Source organism: Homalodisca vitripennis, chromosome 1, assembly GCF_021130785.1.
Source record: "Homalodisca vitripennis isolate AUS2020 chromosome 1, UT_GWSS_2.1, whole genome shotgun sequence".
NCBI classification, from domain to species: Eukaryota; Metazoa; Arthropoda; class Insecta; order Hemiptera; family Cicadellidae; genus Homalodisca; species Homalodisca vitripennis.
The window spans coordinates 80658564-80679246 of NC_060207.1; the positions used below are offsets into that span (position 1 = coordinate 80658564).

A 20683-nucleotide genomic window follows, 5' to 3' on the forward strand; every position below is an offset into this window, starting at 1 on the left:
GGTGTACATTATTATAGAACTAATGGATTAGATATAAAATAATGTATATCTAAGTTTTCACAGAAATAGAAAAGGAGGAATGAGTCTTAGAAAGCCCAAATTAAACTGGTTGAGACTGCAGCTTACAAATTTAGTTATGCAGTCTCATTTTTAAATACAGGGTTAATTAAATGTCTCGAGACATCCAGAAAACGTTTTAGTTTGTTGGAGTAGAAAAAAATCACAATGAATATATTGCATAAAGGTGCATTTTTTATGCATAATTCAAGGTACCCACATGCCCTAAAATTGAAAATTATAAAGGCAGCTAAAAATTGTTAAATACAAAGCCCTATCAAGTCTTGGTAAAAAGAAACTGAACAGGAAAAATTAGCGGTATCTGTCTCTATCCTACCACTGAGCCATAACCAAAACTAAAGACTATCCTAAAACTTACAGGCGGATCCAAATGTTCCACTCTTGTATTTTTTTAACCATTTCAATATTTTCAAAAATAGTGAAATATTTTTGGGATCTACTTACTACAACTTTTGATTTCTGCAAAAAAAGAGCATTTCCAGTTCATTAAACAAAAATAAAAAGGTTTAGGAAACAAAGAGTAAGGTACGCCATGGTTGGCCCAAAAGTGGGAAATACGGTTTACTAGTACAGGATAAATTTTGAAAGTTTATGATTTTGCTATCAGATAACTATAATGGTTTTTGGCTCTGATTAATAAAACCATTTCAAAAATAAAAGTTGTTTTGCAATCAATTATATTGATTTTGAGGACACATTACATAGATACCAAACAAAATAGTAGAAACTACTAAAAAGTAATTAATTATTTTTTATATTTGTTGGTATGCAATAAAAAGCTATGGCAAGGAGGAGATTTTTTTTAGCTCTGAATTCTGAAGTTACAAGATTTTAAATATTCTTAGTTAATTAACTTCCAACAAATAAAATATGATGTAATGTTTACAGTATGTTGTAATTCGTATCAGAAATCCATGAGAACCAGAAAGACTGTAAATGTGCAGAAAGAAAATACTTTTGGAGTAGTTTTTGAAAGTATTCTTGTCATATCAAGTAATCTAATAGGAGCTATTAATTTTATTTGTCTTCGATTCTGTTGCTAAACATCTAAACATAACCCAGGATTGTGACAGAGTAAGTCTCCAGACACCCAGCTATAATTTTGTAGTGTGTAGGAAGTCTTTGGAGTTGTAGTTATTGGAGTTCCAAAATGCAAAATACATACATATTTTGGAAACAACTTTTTAAAAACAATTATCGAGTATGGTTATAAAATTAAAGGCATTTTCTTGCTAAAACTCACAAATTCATTACCTTTATAGAAGTATAATAATAACATTTTGTGGTGATTAGAGCTTCAAAAAACAAAAAATATTACCAATAATCTACTTGTTTGTGCACATGACATTTGATCACAAGTTTAAATTAAAACTATTTTCTTAAGCATATTCTTTATCTGTCTCTATGTCCTATATATATATATATATATATATATATATATATATATATATATATATATATATATATGTATGTATGTATGTATATATGTTTTACAATACACTAAAATCCATAAAAATTACCTTAAATTCATAGCGGTCTTGTGACGGTCAAATAAACTTATTGGATTCTATGTGTCCTTGCATATTCAAGAAACAAATTGCTAATATACTATTGAAAGATTATCATAGTGATTTAATCAGTAAATCTAGCTACAAATTAATGATCAACTTTTCACATTAAAAAAATTTAAATCATAACGGAATAAAATTAAAAACCTCTCCTTTGCATGCATATAATACAGAAAGGGGAAAACCAAATAGAAAAAGATCCTGCAAAATCTCTGGAGTAGAATTTTTGCATTAATATACAAGGGCTGTCTGGAAAGTATTAAATATTTTGATATTTCTGAAAAAAAAAATAGCTTACCTGCAGCAACCACACTTTAGTATCCTTCACAGTAATCTCTATTGGATACAATGCACTTGTTCAAATGATCCTCCCATACGAACAAGTTGCAAAATCCACTTTCGGGATTGCTATTAGCTCTGCTGTCACTTTCAGTTTCACCTCTACAACTGTTTCAAATTTGATTTCTTTGAGCGTTTAGCAGGAGTAATTATTGAATATAGAATAATTTCTAGACAGCTCTCGTTTATATTGTTTAAAGCCCAGCATCTCTTCATTAGCATGGTATTGTAAGTCGGACATGCTGTGTATTCACTTGAATTTAACTTGCAAAACTTTCAGTAACTAATACCTGAGTAATTCATCTTCCAGAATGATCAGAGTCCTCTTGCCCTCAGCAATGTTCAGCACCAATGAATCCTTTTGTTCCTCCAGTTGAGGCTTCTCCTTACGTACAACGATGCCCAGAAGCTGGGCTTCCAATCCTGCCAAACAGAGAGGAATCATAAACTGGAGAAAACTCAAGAATTATTACAGTTCTCTTGTTATCATCAACAGTGTTCAGCACTATTGACTACTTTTTGTTCCTACAGTTGAGGCAACCCTTTCTACACAAAGAGGATCAGCAGCTACATTTCTTTCTTTAAGCTTCCAGTCCTATGAAATATACAGATATGTTATATTGATACCTTGGATAACCTCAGAGTGATCAGTGTTCTCTTGCTTTCATCAGCAATGTTCAGCACCATAGTCCTTTTGTTCTTGCGGCTCAGAATTATGTTTTCACTTAGTAATGCCTTGCAGCTACGCTTCTAAAGTTGTATAAAACCCAGGGATTCATGGCAACTCTTCACTGAATGTATTCTTGAATTAATATTATCAATTACATTTATAGATCTGACAGTTTGATAACTGCTATTGAAGGAAGTCCTATCTCTATTAGTGTTTCTCTAAATACTAAAAGATTAGTCTGGTATCAGAAAAGAGTGTAAAATTACATACACATGTACTATTGTAAAATATACACAACACAATGAGTGAAAACCATTTGAATTACAAAGAATTGGCTTGTTTATAATTTAATATGAGTATTTAAACTTGTAACTGTATGATATGAAAGTTTTATAATTAATCCTACATAAACAACCAAAGCATAGTGGTAGGTGTTTTATTTTTAGTTTTAAGTGAGACTTGTTTACAAGTTTTTAACATGTATTTTGCCATGGGTAGCCTTTTATATTACTGCACAAGTTTTAGGGAGGACACAAGTTCTATAGTCTCTGATTTTTGTGTCCATCTGAATAAAATTGTGTCAAATTGTAATTATAATTACAATAGTTCAATTAAAGGAGCTACTAATGTTGTTTTGAAGTTTGACATAGTTCATGAAGTTGAATGATCTGGGTTGTAGATTTAAAGATCTTATACACAAATTTAACCATTTAAGTACGTAAAGACAGATGGAAAGAAATTCTCATTTATCTGAACTAAGTAATTCTTTTAGCAATAATGATTATTTATTTAAAGAAAACAATACATTAGAAAGTAAAACAAAGGATTTGGTCAAAGGTTGTCTAAGACTGAATGTAACAATTCTCTTTTAAGAAATCTATACTCAGAGCATGATTAAGTGATTGTGACAGAGTCCAATGTGCTAATCATAAGTTAATAGTAGACAATAGTCAGCTAAAAAGTTATTTGACGAAAGTGGTAATAGATGTAATGTCTTGTAAGAAGAACTGCCTGTAAAACTAACAAAATTGTTCAGTTAACAAGATAACACGATAAATGGTTATCAGATGAAATTATTACTTCTCATATTATCAAGTCACTAAATTTTGAATGTTCTAAACTTCAAAATGATGTTTAATTTATTAATCTTACTATGATGCAACTCCTAAAATTATACGATAGAACTTATGTTAAGCAGGATGTATATGATATATCAATTCATAATAAGTGTTATGTATTATCTTGTATGGTGGTTCGACCAGGATTCTTGGTTGAGGAGGACATTTCTGTATCGGGTGGAGTGCTCCTGGTTGAGGATGATGGGTCTGCCTTGTCACAATCAGTGGGTAGCGAGGATGTGGAATGACAAAAAAACCGTAATGCAGGCCTGATACTTTTATCAGGATTGCACAACCTAATATGAATTCTTTTTCTACGGGCTTCGAAGAGATAAGGACTGTTGTGGAGGATTTTAACTTGGACGAGGATATTGGAAATAAATGTTCTATATGTGAAAAACTGCTTTAATTTTACAGTAAAAGTTATTGATCACTTTCAATTTCTAGAGTATATTGTGGAATTTTGATAAATCTTATTGTATTTGCATCATTTACAGGTCAGAGGACTTTTTGTCTGGAATCCTTTCTTTATTCTGTTTTCTAGCTATTAGAAGGTTGATAACATTATTGTAATAGGCGATTTCAATGTCAATTTGTTGTTTGTCATCACCAGTGACCCGTTTTGCAGAGAAATTGTAAGAAAGACGAGGTGACTCAGTTATTCAAGGTGACTACTAGAGTTAAAAAAAACTTCTTCCACTTTGATCAATCACAGACTTGTAAATCTAAATATAAATTATACACAATGTGACGTTGTGGACATGTCTGCTTTATATGACTCGAGAAGTGTTCTGGTTTTATATCATAAGATGACATATGTCTATGGACAAAAAATCCTAAAAGGACTTCTAGAATTATTATGTACAGAAACTTCTCAAATTTTAACATTGACAAGATGATATAATGCACTTCAAATATTAAGTAGGAGGATTTTATGTGCATGAAAAGGTGAATGACATTCTAGATGTAATAAACACTGCTACCAATCACATTTTTAAAGAAACAAAAGCTTTAGTGAAGAAAGAGTAACAAGACAGAAATCCCTATTGAGACATCAAATAATCCCCACCCCCATGGAGGTTAGAAAAATGCTCAAATTTGAAACAAGAAAATCCAAACAAAATTACTTTAGAAAAGAAATGGAGAAATGAACAAATTCTAAAGATGTTTTGGCAACAATAAAGACAAATGGTATCAGCGATTCATATGAATGAACCATTCCACATTTCCTGAAAGATTTGAAAAATATAAACAAGTACCTATTTGATTAATATGAGCTTGGGTATTGTGCCACAAGCTCATTGGGTAGTTTTATAAAACAAACAAATACAAGGTTATCAATGGCAATTTCGGCTTCAGGAGGGTAACAAAGAGTGAAGTATCGGAGCATTTAAATAGTATCACATCAGGGCCAGTTGGATCTTCTGGTGGCATATCTACAACAATTATAAGCCATTATTGTAGTGATGCAATCACACGCTTAATAAACTAGTTGATGACCTCTAATACATTTCCTGATGTATGGAAAGAAGCGTTAATGTTATACCTTCCCAAACTGAGGAACTGGTCTGTCGCCATATTAAGAAATGTCAGAAGGTATAATTCATTAATGTTATGAAAGTTGCAGCTGTAGGAATGAACTTTAATTCTGATCTGTCTAATTTCCTTCTTGCTTGCACTATCAAAGGTTATGAAAAGGTTATTTGTTTCCCAGATGGTGAGATTTTTGGAACCAGAGAGCATTCTTCCAGTACTGCAGTCTGGGTTTATAGGACTATAACACAACTGCACTTTTCCTTCTTTGAGATACTTGCTCAAGGCAAGAGTAGGAAGAATATTTTCTGTTCTGGTGATGCTGGACTTTGTTTGCATGCGTTCGATTCTATACACCGCGAGATATTGTTAGCAGTTATGAATTTTTATAACTTTTGACCTGAAGTGGTTTCTTAGTTACATTCCTATTTGGTGAATAGGAAAAATAAGGGTAAAAATTGGGACAGACTTCTCATTGTATTTAAGCAAGGTTATTGGTGTTCCACAGGGAAGTTGTCTTAGGCTCATTCTTTTCACCTTATTTGCTGTCACCATGGCACAGACGTACAAAATAGTTCCCTTTATTCATATGCTGATGACTAAGTGTTTCGTACGAAGTTGGAAGAGCTGACACAGCTGTGTTCATTCTAATTGATGAATTGAATACTGTACACGAGTGGTCTGAAAACCGTGGGAAAATAAAGAAAAATGTACAATTCCTCTTGAGTCTCAGGGTCACAGCCTTTAGCTGAGGTGGTACTCGGTGATGTGATATTAAAGGAATGTGAGGCCTCAGGACTGTTGGGACTTTTATTTGGTGGTCACCTCACATTTATAATCATGTGATTGCTGTTTTTCAACGAGCACTTGGTCGTCTAAGAATGATGTACAAACACATATGCATGTTTCTCAGGGAGACTAGGCTTCGTCTTGTCCAGTCCATGGTACTCTCTGTGATTGAGTACTGTCTCCCTATTTATGGAAATATTGCATCTAAGGGGATGTGAAAAGGTTGCAGAGAGTAATAAACATGTGCATCAGGTTTGTTTGTGGGCTGAGGAAGTTTGACCACGTTTCGGAGACATGGTGCTTGTTGGGTCTGCTGTCTAATGCTGATACATGTGTCACCTACAGAGTCCTGGCTAGTGGCAGGCCTGAATCCAAGGAAGAGACTGAAGACCTGGTCTCAGATTAGATCTCACACCACTAGATAGATAGAGGACCATGAATTGTAGTTGCCTCACGTTCGCCACAAGTGTGAAAGAGAGCAATTTTCATATATTAGGTAGTAAATATAAAATACATTACCTCTAACGTAACAGATGAGCAAATATCTAGTGATGCATGCAAGAGAAATGTTTATAAGTATCTGACTACCTATTTGTATTACCATTAGATCGGATTTTGTAAATTTTTAACCTGAGTTATTTTGTAAATCAGCATGCTTGCTGAAAACCGCTTCATAATAAAGACCTTATTTTTTATTTTATATGTACATAAAATTAACCATGTATGGAAAGTAATTGTCCAGAATGAAGAAGTAGGAATTAACTATACCTTAATGAATGCCATTGGATTGAAATGCCCCATTTTAACTTCTAGCACATACTTAAAACAAGAGAATAAGAAATGTTGTAGATGGAGCTTATATTGGTACTGATAACTTACTTACATTAAAACATAAAACCAACATTTAACACTTTTATTATTTTGTGAGGCCTTTCGATATCCTTGATATCGAAAGGCCTCACAAAATAATAAAAGTGTTAAATATTGGTTTTATGTTTTAATGTAAGTAAGAGAATAAGAGATGGAGTATTAATAAAACTTACCTTCCTCCTTGATGGCAAAGTTCACAAGTGTTGTTTTTGTGGAAATTTCCGGTGGATAATGTGGATTGTTAAGCTTTGTTGTGATAAAGAAACGGAAATTGTGGTTGTATGGAACGTATCGGTCTGTCAGCTTCATGTACCACTCGCCATCTACAACAAATAAAAATTCAATTTAATTTACAATTATCAAATACATTACAAGCACATGAAATATGGCATAACTCTTGTAAGTAAAATCGTTTATAATTTGTCTGCATGAGGAAAATATTGTTTTATTAAATTTAAGAGTGGCTAAGATTTTTAAGCTTTTGTATAGTGGAAATTATGATTATTCATAATTGGTACCTTAGGAATTAATCAAATTCATTTTAAATCAATACAAGAGCCAGCACTTAAAATTTTGTACAGTTTAGACTTTGACATAAAAATGATACTGCTTACTAAACATTTTTTAGTGAGAGCATACTCGATATCAAAAATCTGTATAAAATAAAATACAAGTATTTGTTGATATTTGAAAACACTAGGGCTCAATGTTTTTTTTTTGTATCATTTTTTTTTAACTGACAAGCCAAGCTGATATATCAAGAAAACATTAGTAAAGATAAAGTAAACAATAAATAAAGATTTGTAGCAATAGGTACAGAAGAACTGAAAAATACTACTTAAAAATACCAAAGTATGGAGGACATTCATTGTACCTCTAGCCTTCAAATATAATATACCGTGTGTTCCTAATTTTATGGAAACTGAAGGGATCTTGGAAACTGTAAGAGATACATCAAAGATTAAATGGACAAAGTTGTGTGTTATAGATAATTGTAATGGTTAAGATAATTATTGGTTGTGTCGTTCACTCACTGCGCTCAAAAAAACATTTTTGGTTAAAATCTTCAAACTGTTACAGTTACCTTATTAGTACCTATATTGAAACATTCTTTACGTGAGATCTGCATAAATGAAACATTTTTAAGAACAGCAAACAAAGGGTATAGGGTTTGATTTTTTAAATGCAACTACCCATGTTTTACTTAGTGAAAAGAAAGTAGTTTTTTTACCGATTTCAAAAATACTGTATATGTTATACTTTCCTTATGGTTTTCATCAAATAAATAATAAAGGACTCAACGATGCAACAAATTAACCACATTGCTTTGTTAGTCTTGTTATTACACACAATGTTGTCCATTTATTCTTTGTTGTATATCTCTTACAGTTTCCAAGATCCCTTCAGTGTGCATACAATTTGGATCACACGTTATATTTTAAGACTATAAAGTTTGAAAGTATTTTCTTAATAATACTATGATATTTTGACTAACCCTGTTGTACAATAGCCTTGTTTAGTATTGGCATGATGGAGGGATCCAAGACCTCCATGACGTTCTGCAGTAGCACGGGCCAGCCTGCTCTCAGTGCTAGCTCCACCACCTTCATGTAATGATGGGTACCAAAGTCCACCACTTGCAGATCCTGTACCCATCCAATACAAATATAAACCAGACATGTTACTTCTTATTTTTCTAAGAGATTTCAAAATGCATGGGAAAAATCTTGAGAAAATACTTGTAATTTTCGTAAACATTTGTAATTGTCCTATTTTTATTGGATTGATATAGTTTACATTGGAGGGTATACTATTAAATATTTCCTCTTCATTATACGCATAAGCTGTTAATATCAATGAACATTCATTATTTATAGAGCCATAAGTATAGACACATACATTTCCACTGCCCACACAGAAAATTTGTAACTTGAAATTAATTTTACTTTTTAAATTAAATTAGTTGTTTAGGTGCATTTGCAAAAAAATAATCCACTATCAATATTTTGCTTTTCTGCCTAAAAAGTTAAGAATAGTAATAAATTTGGTTTATTCTTTATTTTCATGGCTTTTTTTATTTCAACATCAGTGGTATTTATAACTATTGTTTGTACTGTTTAAAATAATGTTTTATACAAGATAAAATATTTTGTGAAGTCCAGTCACGATCAGAATCAGCTGATACTTAAAAATGGTGATTAATTAATAATTAAGAGATTAGAAAGCTGCCAGTGGTAAGTAAGACTTGAGTTTCGATTCCAGTTTGGAGCTGGCATTTTCAAATCGTAACAAATAATAATGAGTCTAACCTGAAAAATATGACAATGACCTCTATATTACAGCTTCAGATTACCCATAACAAATAATTATGAAAAACTAAAGTACGTAGAGTTTAATGTAACCTTCAAACCACAGGTATTGGTCTGATGTTATTGGCTGTCAAAAATGTTCATACTTTGCGAGAATCCTGTGTACCTTCTAGCCATCTCAGATACAGCAACTTTTGTTGTTATATACAAATTTTTAAACAGATATCATCGTCAAGTCTCATCACCTCAACTCTTCACCTTCACCTCATTTCACCTTTGAGTTTATCCTTAAAGTACTTGCATCACAATTTACACTCTATAATTTGCTTACATTAATGTGGCTTTGTAATTAGGGAATAAAGAAAGAGAGATTTCAGTATGTGAGGAGATGTGTATCCTAGGATGGTCACAACTTCTTTGTTATTTTACAAGAATCTCAGACAAGAAACTTGACCTTGGGCCCCTCCATGTTGCGGATCCACTTCCACGCTTGACACTGTGGATCTATGATGAGTGGCCACCGTGTGCCTCGTGTGATGATGATACCGTTCTCCGTGCTGAAGCTGTCTGTAGGCAGCCCTTGGATGTTCCACTCACGGATTGTTGTCGGGTCACATAGAAACTCCACTACGCTGAACCCTGGTGAAAATGGTACCTCTGTCGCTTTTATCTATTGAACAATTAAATTCAAAATAAGTGCGAGTGAAAAAGTTTTGAAAACTAACAGAATGAATTAAAGACTAATGTATTATTTCTAGTGATTTAACAATTCCGGGCCAGGCGGCAATATATTGCCGTCGGTGACATACGCGAAAAGCGCCAGGCGGCAATATATAGTCGCCTTCATATTCGTCGTTTTCTTAAATAAATACGACGTCAAATGATTAAAGTTTTATGTTTTTTTTATTCCCTGGTATATTTGTAGATAATTAATATGAATATTATTTTATTTTGGAGGTCATGCATTTTTATTTCGTAATAATTGTCACGTGACATTATCAGCTGACTCGATCTATTGCTGTTAATTCTTTATGCTTTAGTGTAATCGTACTATTGTATGCTGGATTCTTCTTCATTATTTTATTTTGTGGTTGTAAATATTAGTAGTGTTAGTAGTTACGTGCTTAGCTATTGTGTGTAGTAGTTACAATGACTGACAATTTGCGATCTCACGGGAGTGAAATTGTAAGTAGCATATTTGTAAATAGAAAAAGTGTAAATAAATTACAAATAAAATTGTGTAAATATTTCTTGGTAAATAGTGTTTTTAACTGAATTGAAACTGTTTATGGATCCTACAATCATCTGTTTACCATAATGTGAATATTTATTTTAAGTTTCTTGCAGTGTAAGAGTCAGTTGCTTTATCACTTGTTGCGAAGTACAATTATGCATATTTTTACAAAATGTGTCATAAAAAAATTTATTTATGAGAGAAATAACACAAAATGTTCTATGGTTGTTCCTTTCTAAATGTACAATATAATAAAATAGCTTCCTACAGTAAAATTATTTTTCCTTTTTTAGTTATTTAAAAAAAAAATAAAAAAAAAAAAATTTTATGTAATCTATTAAAACATTATTTTTTTAAATTTTAAATTACTTAAAACTACATCTATATATTTTTTTTTTTATAGTATATATCCATACGAGTAATTTAGTGCAACTTTTAGGTCATTCTCTAATTTTTATGAAAAGTTATAAATTTTAATCTAAGAGACTGCAAAATCGCCAATTTTAGCCTGGCACTTTTGACTAGTCACAAGGGGATATGATATGTGAAAAAATTTTGTAACATCTCATATTTGGTCCTGGCCCTGAAAGGGTTAAATTGATTCCAATATCACGTTGAACAATACCATAAATTTTTAATTCTTTTCTACCCTTTATACTTGATTCAAATATAGGTGTTTTTAATATACAGTGTGTGCTAAAAGTATGGATACACTCTGTTTAATTTTTGATGGTTAAAGTCGGAGGGATGGAACTCGGGACACCTTCCTAGAACATAAAAGTGAACTTATTAGTCACTGTTACAACTTTGCCCATTTCTCCAAAATAGGATTTGGGGGGGGGGGGGCGGCTCAAAATGTTTAAATGTAAAGACCTATTAGGTGACACCTCATTTGAAAGGACTTGATAAAAGAAGAAGAACAGTGGATACTAGAGCTTTCTATCTAAACCCTGTACAAAATGGCCTGCTCATTGAAATTAATTAAAAATTAATTGAGGCAAAACATCAACATTCACATTCAGAAGGTAAATAACTTCAATAGACAAACACTTCACTTACAAATTCAAACCTGTTTTGCGGTCATCACCTGCTGCAGGGCAGGCCTCCCTTATCTTATCAGTTTTGAGGAGGTCCAGTATCATATTCAGTTTCTGGTTGGAATTAATACAGTTAAGACTTTTTTTGTGATTTTTTAATGTTGAAATGGAGTACTTAAGTGAACAAGAGCGTATTATGATCCTGATGATGCGAGGCTATGGAGACTGGGTAAGATCTTACCAGTGCTTAATTTCTAAAATTTTAGGTGTGGGAACTCTTAAAGCGGGAAGCTCAGACCGGTGGGTATGGAATACACCCCAGGAAGGAGGGGGGCCCTCACCCAGGAAAACTTTTGAAAAATTTATAACTGTAAACCTTTGTTTTTTAGGCCACCCAGACATAATAATACATTCATTTTTATAAAATACCAAGTGATATTTTAATGCTGTTTATTTTCTTTAAGGTGCTTGATTAGGATGTAAGAAAAATAAAAACATGAATTTAAATTATTGAGTTTACTCTCTACTCTACTCTACTCCATTAACACCTTGTTGCCTACTTTAAATTTCCCAGAAATATTTGGTTTGATTTCATTGACCATTTTGTTTGAATCAATGAAGCTCGCCAATATTAATTTTTTAATGAATGGTAAAATAAAAAACAAATTGAGCCTTATTCACAGTTTTATTTATACACATTACAGTAGTAATAATAATACATATTAATATGTAAATGGATGTTTTGTTAATATAACAGCTTTTTTACAAGTTTGCATATTTTACAAAAAAATTGCATACCTTATGGGTACAAAACAATATTAATACATTCAAAATAAACCAACTTCTTGGAAAGGAAAAGGAAGCGTTTAATTACACTCAAAATAAATGACACAAAGAGTGGAGTAACACGGTTTCATTTTTTTTAAATTTAGTGTAGTTTTAAAAAGTTAAGGTTGATTATTTTATTTGCTTATTAGTTATTATAACAAATATGTACGGATTTGTAGTATAATATTGTAAGGCAATGCCAAGATGTTGGTAAAACTTAGTTTTTAGTTGTTTGTTAATATTTTAAAGTGAAAAACTACAAAAGAAACAAAACAACAATACACAAAACTAACTGTAAGTACAAAAAAGAACTCAGAAACTTGAGTTCAGAACACAACTAAAAGTTCGGATAGGCTAGTTATTTTAATGAAAAACTTAAATGTTCTGAAATTCTAAAAGATATTTAAAAAACAGATTTAGGAAAAAAGTTTCCCACAAATGCAATGCTGTCTTCATGGTAAGTTTTTCTGCCCTCGTTGTTTTGACTTGGTGTCAAAGTGCAGAATGGTGTCCCTTCACCAGCCAGGTTTTGACGTGTCGCTCGGGATTGTATCTAGCCACAGGAGGTCCTAGGAGCCTGATCCGCAATAAATCGCAAACAGTGCTAATGTAGAGTGAAGATCTAAGAGGTGACATAATTAGATTCATTGCAGAAAACCCACGTTCACATTCAGCACTAGACACTGCAATATACTATTTATGATGGAAATCAGTTTCTTAAACGACGGCGGTTGCTCTAGAATAGTAGGTTTCTCTCCACTTAACATAGGCTTCAGTCCCTGCTTGAAGTGTCTGAAGTCTCTAATTATATCCTGAGAGCTGCTAATCTTAAATCTATCGCAGATTCGCTGGATCTCACATTCTCCGTAGGTGATGGATAAGTCTTTTGGCCAATACATGGGGTGGATCACTTTGATGTCATTCATGATTTTGGTGTAGTGTTCAGCCGCATTTGAAGATGATGATAGCAACCTTGAAGTCAAGTTGTTAGTGAGGCTCCGATAGAACTGTTTTTCTGGAATACTGGGTATCTTGGATCTTACACAAAGGTTTAACATCTTGAAACATCAAATCGTCAATAGCAATTTTTAGCTTCCACTGAACGTCTACCCATGTTTTCAACTTGGTTTTCAAACACTTTGATTAACAGTGTTACATCACTGTGGGCTTGGATAAGGTTGAGGCTTGATTTTTGAAGCTGTAAGGACAAAATCCGATAACTCTTCTAGAGCATCGAACATCAATGCCAGGTTTGTGTACAAAAGTTGTAGAAGATAATGTACTACAAAGCCCTTTGTAAGTTGAACCATTGCTTCGAGTCCCTTTTTGTTTGTCTTCAGATGCTTCAATGAAATGATTGTACAAAGCTTTAAAATCTGTCCAAACTGCTTTCACCGCCATTAAGCTGGAGGCTACCCAACGAGTATCTAAAACACGGCCGATTTTCAACATTTGCTCCTCTAGTCCTTTAGCAACTTCTGCCAACTCCCTGCTGTTTTTCGGGTGAACAACTAAACATGTTTCTAATTTTATCCATGAATATCTTAAAATGATTGATTCCAGCTACTTCTTCTATGGAATCGTGCACGGCAAGCTCTAAACGATGGTTCAAACAATGCCAAATGAACAAGTTGGGGAAACGTTTCAGTAAGCTGTATAGCAAGGCCAGATTTCTTGCCTAGTAGCACTGAAGCACCATCACAAGTTAGAGCAATCATATGGTCTTTCATGAATTCAAAGCTTAGACCTAATGCTTGTAAACTGATTTAAAAGTTCTTGTAATATACCAGCTGATGTTGTGCTATTTAGCTCAAAAAGTGTTAAGAACACTGTCATAGGGTTTTGCATTCCCTTTAGAACAGTTCTGATATAAACCACCAAAGCATTTTTGTTTGAAACTGAAGTGGCTTCATCCAAAAGCAGGGAAAATTTAGAGTCTGACTTGATTAGGCCATTTATCAAGTCTGATTTCATTTCATCAGAAATATGATGAATTATATTGGAGCAAGCAACATTTGAATGTAGGATTCGCCCCATATCTAAGCCATTCATTATTTGAAGATCAATTTCAGTTTCAAACTCAAAAAATGGCCTATTAGTTTAGCTTGCTTATAAGCCGTGCGGAAAATGCGCTCAGTTACAATCTGCTGCTCTTTATGCATAGAAGCAACGGCTTTTTTTCATTGTATCTTTTCTTAGCTTCAATGAGTATTTTTTCAGCTAAAGAATGAGCTCGAGACCCACGGTTGTAAAAATATCTTTTTCCTAAGAGAGGATTGCTGGTCTTTTTTTATTGTTTCCATAACGGTAACAGTTCCTAAAACCCACTCTTCGCTAATCTTTAGGCCCTTCGTTTTCTCTGCACCTAGAGTACTCACACTACGGCAAACGTTGCAACCTAGTTCTCTCTGTTCACAATTAACCATGGATTTTTAGCTTTAAATTCAACAATTTGTTCTTCAGACCAACAAACTGGCTGTTCACCCCTATTAACAAAATCATTATTTTCATTACTAACCTTAGCTTCGTCTGCATCAGATCCCAAACCCACCAACCTGGATACTATTTTGACCGACGAGGAAGTCGAAGGGGAATGGTAATCGCAATTATCCTCATTGATCCCGATTGCGTCTTCTTTTTTATCTTGATCAACAATTGAAGTTGTAGTCAATGCTTCCGAACTGCAGTCCTCATTATTCGCATTAACCTTTTTTGTTTCTTAGGGTTAGGTTTAAAGAAATCAACAATTTTTCTGGTAGTCATAGTCAATTAGGAAACTATTTAGCTGCACCAGCACTAATAAGCATAAAACACGAACACAATCAACGACCTGCACCTCAAAAACGAACTTAAGCGTGATGGGATGCGATGCAACTTGTAACTTAAACGCGAAACACACCAAGGTCAAGTCAACTAGTCAACACACTTGTGATCACTGGGGCGGGTGGCGCGGTGAAGGAATGGAGGGGGAAAGGAAGGGGGGTGGGGTGGGTTGGTGGGTATTGCTTTGTTATTGAGAGGCGCAGCCGCGCATGCTCGCGAACTAGGATGACTCGCCCGTCACCTTCCTCCTGCCTGATTCCGTGCAAGACTCATCACAGCACAGCTCACAACTGCTTGTACGGGCGCTTACTATCTGCTTACGAGTCACTCGCAAACAAAGCATAGCATAATATTGATCCTACCTACAATTTTTTTAACTAAAACTTGTACTCGTAGTTTTAAAAGCGTTCCCTTGCGTTCCGGCACTCTTGGGAGGTAAGGGAACGCCGTTCCCTTGCGTTCCCACTGAAATTAACCACTGGATCTTACAATGAAGTAAGGAATTTATTTAATGACACTTGTACCATGTATATAATAGGTATAACAGGAAATGTTACAAAATCTGGTTTATTCAGCTGTAATGAAGTTTTGTTCCAGCAAGATGGAGCTCCTCCACACTATGGCCTGCATGTCTGCGAGTATTTAAACAATATTTTTGCAAATCACTGGATAGGCAGAAGAGGAAATATCGAGTGGCCACAAAAACTATAATGTCCCTCCACACTATGGCCTGCATGTCTGCGAGTATTTAAACAATATTTTTGCAAATCACTGGATAGGCAGAAGAGGAAGTATCAAGTGGTAACCAAGATTGCCAGATCTTCCTCTAGTTGACCATAAAACAAAACCAGTGCATTAATGACCTTAGAAATCAGAAACTTTTACTGTCTGTAAGCAAATATATACATGCAATAGACAAATCAATGGTGAGCAACAAAGAGATCGATGGATACATAACAAACTATCTAAAAAATCTAAATTTATACATAAAGTAATTAAGATTTTAATATTCACAAATCAAGACCTTTCAGATCAGGTGTCACTTAATGGTTCTTTACATTTCAAAATGCTGAGAAGCCCCTTCCCCCAAATCCCATTTTGGGGAAATAGGCAAGTTGTAACAATAACTAAAAAGTTCACTTCTACATTCTAGAAAGGTGTCCCGAGTTCCATCCCTCCATCTTTATCCATCAAAAACTAAACAGAGTGTATCTATATTTTTAACTCACACTGTATAAATACTATACTAAATATAGTAAAATATTTTCATTGGGATTTGGTCTGTCAAGAAAAAATCAATACATAAAATTTACATTATATAGAGCATTATCAGTTTTGGAAACCGATGATCAGGTAAATATAACAATTATTTATTATTCAGGATGACATATTTTCAGCATATTGTTATCATATTGCTGCCTTTTGGACTAATCCAATATATCTGATTATCTGCTCAGCTGTAACAATACATTTTTATCATCATGATGAAACAAATCATTCAATTACAAATGTATATAATTTTAAAATGAAGATTAAAATGATTTCATTAGATCAGTAAAATAATTACTCAAAGATTGTAATTGGGCAAATTCGTATACTATTATAACATAGTTATTATAATTTTATAGCTATAATTTATGAGCTGAGATTTTATCCATGACTTTTCAAAGAAAAAAATTCCTTTACAAACCATGGTTTTATAACCCAACAAGATGTGTTTCCATTGATTTCAATGGTTTTTTTTATATCTATGATCACTCACTTGTACATATGGTCTCGGAACGCTGTGGCATGTGATGAAGTTACAAATTGAGTGAAAAAGGGAGAGTTAAAAATTAAGTGCTGTAATGGGAAAAATAAATCAGTAACTGTCACTCTGATAAAGGTCATATAACTGAACTAATCAGTATTTTATGAATTGGGCATCTACGCTATTAATAACCCAGATGTAATGCCCGACACCTGAGACCACACACCCACCAGGCCTCCCAGCATCAAAAAAGTTATTGGAATTCTTTTAGGATGAGTATTAGCGAAAAGAAGAATACATATAACTGAGTTGTCATCTAGGAGAGGTGTTGACTTACCGACTCTGACCAGACTTTGAGCAGCTGATCACGGTACACAGACACAAATGGTCCCATGTACGAGATGTAAGCAGTACCCAGCAGACAGTCTCCAGGTAGGAAGTCAAACTGTTGGTCCAGGTTCGCTACGGTCTGCTCCCAACGAGACCTTTCCCCAGACAGTCCATCAACTAGTTGCCCGGCCCGCTCCAGCTTCAGCGCCAGCAGCTCTGCCTATTATCAACATTACCAGATATCACATAAGATGTGCTCCAGTCTGTTCTTTCAGCTTATCAGTTTAATTTTTAACCCTGCAGCAGTCGCACCTCAAAAATTATGTTACTGGTGCTGAAACAAATTTGATTTAACATGAACTAAATTAAGGCAGGAACAGTGGCTAATTGTTTAACACGGATTCACAGTGGTAAAGTATCTGCAACTGAGATGATACTTTGATGATACTTGACTGATGCACAGACACTCTTTAATTTCGAAACAGCTCTGGTATTACAGTAAATATAAATGTTTGATGATGATTAAAATTTACATGTCTTACCCTTTTAGGAAGCCTTTTGTTTAAAAATTCATATAACGAATTTAGACAATTAATGGATATTTAACAGACAAATCAATCTTGAGATAAAGCATTTAAGAAATTTACCTTTTGAAAATATCAACTATGATATTGGCCCTGATACTCCTGATTTTTGTAAAAAGTTATATTTTATGTAATGAGGAAATTTAGGTTCAGTCAAATATATTCACCTTCTGCCTGAGCTCTTCCTTCATGGCCAGTTTCTCGTCAAAGTCAGCCTTAAGCTTGTCCAGGATGGCTTGTAGTTCTGCCACCTTCGCTTGAGCAGCTGCCAGGCTGTCCTGTTTGGCTTTTAAAGAGGCCATGGCCTCATCCAGCCGAGCTTTCTTGGGAGCTACGATCCTATACAATAAATCCAACAATACATGAACACTTAATACTAATACAATATCAGTACAGCAAGTTCAAAGCTACTTCCATAAACTTTCTTCTTCTTTATCATGTTATCAACTATACCACGACTACTAATAAGTACCGTATTGTTACACTCTGATACATGGTTTCAGAGTGTAACTCTACGGCCCAAATCGTTAAATTGTTAAATAATTATCATTTATTGTATTTAAGAGGATAATCCTTTTAAATACTAAAAGGATTGCAATTATAAGAAGAATAAAAGGATAGACGTCAGAAAATGATATCAAGAACTTTCTTTCAAGCAACAAAAATGTAATGACCCAACTAAGTTTATTTTAACACTCTCAGCCCTTGGATCATGACCAGCTGTAATGGATTCTGGGACACTTGGTGGGATCTATTTTAATGTTAATTCCCTGTGTTGTTTCATCAATCAGGAAACCAAGCTTGATGGACATATCATTTATGATTATGTAAATGTCTACAATAAAAGGACTCCTTGAAATTAAAATTAAGGAAGAAGTATACCTTGCTACAATACTGAGAAGCTATTATTCCGCTTGTGGAAGGAATGAAAATAGTTCTTCTCATTTTTGCTATATGAGAACAAAAATTAATCCTTGGGTTGATGTTCCAAGCCTTTCAGCATCCCAAGTTATCTAATATATACCGTAGTCTAAAACTTATAACTTTATTCCCTGATATAATTATATTTCTTATCAACTGCCAAAATTCTTAATCAAAATATCTGATGATTAGTCTTATTATTGCTCTAAGTAAAAATCAAACAAAAATCCTATTTTACAAACATTTCAAGACATTCTTAATTGTCACAATTATATGATGTTATTACACTTAGATGAAGATGATAATAAAACCTACAAATGCAAACCAAACATTAGTAGTCAAAACAATCTATTTCTTGAACACAGTGAAATCTTTCATAAATAAAAATATTATCAATCCTTATAAGAATATAAACCCACTTGTAAATTTTTGCGTATTTCTCTATGGCCAGGACCCACTGACACAGAGATTTAGCAGCGTTCGATACAGTTCCCACGATGTCAGGCTTGAAGTCTTCATGGGAAGTGTATGCAGCAATCTTCTTTAAAGTCTTTTCTGAGATATGGTCCTTGTCGAAATCCCTCAGCTTTTAGAAATAACAAATAAGTTAAAATGGGAAGAACAGATGTTTTTAAATACTAAACTATTTGGTGTGTAAATAGTAAAGATTTAGAGTAAGGTTAAGATAACAGTGTAGTTAAAGAAGTTTTCATGTGCTGAGTAACGGAAACAAAATTTTAAAAAAGGAAACAGAAACACAAAATTTTGAGATCTGCAATTTAATCTCTTGTGTAAAAAACACCAAATATTGTAAACAAAGTAAATTGAACAAATAACACTTATATATATGAATTAACAAAATTAAATGTTACGCTTTACTGTAATTTTTTATTGTCACGTAAACAAAAAAGTGTAGGTGGCTGACTGTTAATGACTTAAATAAAATCCATCACGAATGGCCTTTGTTATTATCAACAAAAACCATGACTAAATATGGAATTTCACAGTATCAGTGAGAGAATTGTCTGCTACCTGGTTTAGGAAGTTCACATCACCCAACTGTCTTTTGGCTTCTGCCCAAGTAGGCTCAACTTGCTTGAGTATCATGACAGCCTCCATTACCAGCTCCACCTTGCCTGGAGGTCGTCCATATGAGCGAACCTCAGTGATGTCCTTCTTGTTGAGAGCGTCCAGAGCCTGAAATGTTATCATATTATATAAACTATGTGGAACTTGAATTTAGAATTATCATTTGTAATAAACATTGTTATTTTTAACAAATTAATAATTGGTCAGACTATCTAACATGAAATTAACGATTGTTAACATACCTTTGAAATACAGTTTTTCAGCTTCACTACAATTTTAGTATTTTATACATTTTTTCCTGTATTGACATTCACATAGCAATGAAAATTTATATGTAGTTTTTCAATCAAAAATTAAAAGTTTCAAATTCAACAAAGATGTTGGATAAACATGGCAAGATTTGGAAATCAACAATTTTTAAAATTTTTTTACAAAGGAGTGGTTGTCTACTTAGCCTGATTCTGTCCGGGTCTTTAAGTTGTGCTAGTGGGCTTGTGCAATAATCTTATCAAACAGAATAAGATGGAGAGTTGGTCAAGTACAAGATTTACATATTGATGAAATGTGGTACACTCAATAAAGGATTTAAACCTGCTATAATTTGAACACTGATTAAAAAATCCATTGCAACCATTAGCTCAGCATTCAGCATTGGTTCAGAACATAACAAACAACTATGATTAGTTCTGGTTGATGTACTATTTGTCTTTTAAGCCATTAAAATTGAAACCTCCATGAACTTCAAGCTTCTAAGCAACTTATAGAAGCAATTATAACAAGAATGAAGATACCTCTTGGCATTATTTCATAGAA

At 33.5% G+C, this 20683-nt stretch overlaps 1 protein-coding gene across 1 annotated transcript in view; it reads right to left on the reverse strand.

The window, feature by feature from the left end:
• The window catches only part of LOC124367727 (dynein axonemal heavy chain 2), a 184276-nt gene that overhangs the window by 32046 nt on the left and 131547 nt on the right, over positions 1–20683 (reverse strand). Inside the window, exons 66-73 of the mRNA XM_046824842.1 lie at positions 19814–19978; positions 19201–19367; positions 18028–18199; positions 17284–17496; positions 9729–9944; positions 8461–8611; positions 7139–7288; positions 2276–2408 (exon numbers count right to left, since the gene is read on the reverse strand). Of these exons, the coding sequence (XP_046680798.1) occupies positions 2276–2408; positions 7139–7288; positions 8461–8611; positions 9729–9944; positions 17284–17496; positions 18028–18199; positions 19201–19367; positions 19814–19978 (1367 nt within the window). The remainder of the gene's footprint in view (positions 1–2275; positions 2409–7138; positions 7289–8460; positions 8612–9728; positions 9945–17283; positions 17497–18027; positions 18200–19200; positions 19368–19813; positions 19979–20683) is intronic.